Here is a 2,858-nt window from a genome sequence, read left to right on the forward strand (position 1 = left end):
TCTAGGGTGGAGTTCTTATGGTGAAGATGACTGATGAAGGTAAATATATATAAACAAGGAGTAGAACGTAACAGCTTTACTCTAGGGTGGAGTTCTTATGGTGAAGATGACTGATGAAGGTAAATATATATAAACAAGGAGTAGAACGTAACAGCTTTACTCTAGGGTGGAGTTCTTATGGTGAAGATGACTGATGAAGGTAAATATATATAAACAAGGAGTAGAACGTAACAGCTTTAATCTAGGGTGGAGTTCTTATGGTGAAGATGACTGATGAAGGTAAGTATATATAAACAAGGAGTAGAACGTAACAGCTTTACTCTAGGGTGGAGTTCTTATGGTGAAGATGACTGATGAAAGTAAGTATACAGAACAACAAGAATGTAAGGTTCAAAGATAGTAGTGTTATATCTAACACATTACTTGTAACACCGTTTAAAGATAGTAGTGTTATATCTAACACATTGTTTGTAACACCATTTAAAGATAGTAGTTATATCTAAGACATTGTTTGTAACACCGTTTAAAGATATTAGTTATATCTAAGACATTAGTTGCAACACCGTTTAAAGAAAATGGTGTTATGTTTAACACATTGTTTGTAACACCGTTTAAAGATAATAGTGTTATATCTAACACATTATCTGTAACACCGTTTAAAGATAGTGGTGTTATATCTAACATATTACTTGTAACACCGTTTAAAGATATTGTTGTATATCTAACACTTTTTGTATCTCCGTAAACACTTTGTGATATGACACTAGATTACTGCCTGAATATAGCTTCTAAACTATACAGTGAACCATGGAATCAAATATCTCACGAGGGACGGAGAGGAGTTTTTCCAGGAAAAAGACATCATAGTTCGGTCATTCATAATTGTGATTATGTATCTCCAGTTTAGAAGTAAGTATTACTTACTAATTCACTATACCTTATCTAATTCTGTAATATTATCTAAAACATAAAACTTTTCTTTACAATTGGTGTTATAAACAATGTGTTAGATATAACACCACTATCTTTAGACAGTGTTATAAACAATGTGTTAGATATAACACCACTATCTTTAGACAGTGTTACAAACAATGTGTTAGGCTTAACATCACTATCGTTAAACGATGTTGCAAAGTATTAGATATATCACAACTATCATCAAACGATGTGACAAATATGTGTTAATTATAGCAATACCGTTTTTAGGGTTTCACAACAACACTAATCTATTCACGATAGGTCACGTAACACATTCCTCGAGGATTCACATCCCTGAACATATTTAGTGAGTTGTTTACTTTCACAGTGTTTTTATGAATATACAGTGCTGTTTTTGTGGCCGATTAATACAAGTATTATTTCCTGCTTTTGTTAATCAAAATAAGTTTATCCGAATGCTTTTCTCTAACTGTAATTAACAATTTATTGCGCTGTGTCTTAATAATGTTAGTAAGGTGTATCTATATAAATATAGTAGTACTGTCTGTTGTCTATCAATGTAACTACTTCGCAGGGTGTGGATGGATCTTCACCAAAACTGGTATGGACGTTTATTAGGTCCATACAAAGATACATGTAAATTTGCGGTTTTTATGGGCGTTTTTTTTTTTACCATTACTTCACCCCCTGTAGATGGATCGTCGCCAGATTTAGAATGAAGGTTTGTTGGCTCCATGCTGAGATACATGGAAACTTGCTATTTCACATTTATGTTTTGCAATATATATAGATTTTTTTTTGCGTTTTTTTTATTTTTTTGTACAATTGCATATAAGGGAAGCAACTTTTGATGTCCTAAGATAACCTTACAGTAATCATGAATTTACATAACTTCCGTCCAGGGGAAGGTTACTCCAGCTAGTACCTATTTAAATATAATAGTATTGTCTATTGTATGTTCATGTAATTACTTCGCAGGGTGTGGATGGAATTTCACCGAAATTTGGATTATGAATTTAGTATATTTCTAAAATATGATGTAATATTATTACCCTAACATTTTCTATAGAGTTGCAGTAATAGATTCACGCGAAGGAATATAAACACACTTATAACGCAATACATATGAAGTATGATTTTAAAAATAACTGTGATGTCTGTTGTACTAGAAGTATTTTATGCTAAACGTTTCAACGAGAAGAAATCATGAACACCATTTTATGGTAAACGTTTCGGCGAGAAGAGATCGCGAATACACTTTTATACTAAACGTTTCGGTAAGAGGAGATCATTAACACTTTCCTGAGAGATCCGGTTCATTATGAACCTGATTTAGGTCGTTCCCCTTTTAAAACGAAATGTTTATAACTAAACATTTATAACTAAATACATGATACAACTTACTCAATGACATCTCAGTTACAATCAGTAGAATTCATTTCATGAATTTGATTCTACAAATTATTTTAGTTTATACACATGTGAATTTAGTAAAAAACGTTACAGAAGGCTGACCAAGTGTCAGTCATGACCGTTGACGTGAAACCTGCCCAAGTGTCAGTCATGACCATTGACTTGAAAGCTGATCAAATGTCAGTCATGACCGTTGACGTGAAACCTGCCCAAGTGTCAGTCATGACCATTGACTTGAAAGCTGATCAAATGTCAGTCATGACCATAGACTTGAAAGCTGCCCAAGTGTCAGTCATGACCGTAGACTTGAAACCTGACCAAGTGTCAGTCATGACTGTTGACTTGAAAGCTGCCCAAGTGTCAGTCATGACCGTTGACTTGAAAGCTGCCCAAGTGTCAGTCATGACCGCCGACTTGAAAGCTGTCCAATTGTCAGTCATGACCGCCGACTTGAAAGCTGCCCAAGTGTCAGTCATGACCGCCGACTTGAAAGCTGCCCAAGTGTC

General features: G+C 34.4%; 1 protein-coding gene across 1 annotated transcript in view; it reads left to right on the plus strand.

Annotated features, from left to right (window-relative positions):
• The first annotated feature begins 25 nt into the window (after positions 1-25).
• The window catches only part of LOC111089311, an 8,388-nt gene continuing 5,555 nt past the window's right edge, over positions 26-2,858 (plus strand). Inside the window, exon 1 of the mRNA XM_022401578.1 lies at positions 26-39. Within this exon, the coding sequence (XP_022257286.1) occupies positions 27-39 (13 nt within the window). The 5' untranslated portion in view covers position 26. The remainder of the gene's footprint in view (positions 40-2,858) is intronic.

The sequence above is a fragment of the Limulus polyphemus genome, unplaced genomic scaffold, assembly GCF_000517525.1.
Source record: "Limulus polyphemus unplaced genomic scaffold, Limulus_polyphemus-2.1.2 Scaffold5861, whole genome shotgun sequence".
Classification (NCBI taxonomy): domain Eukaryota; kingdom Metazoa; phylum Arthropoda; class Merostomata; order Xiphosura; family Limulidae; genus Limulus; species Limulus polyphemus.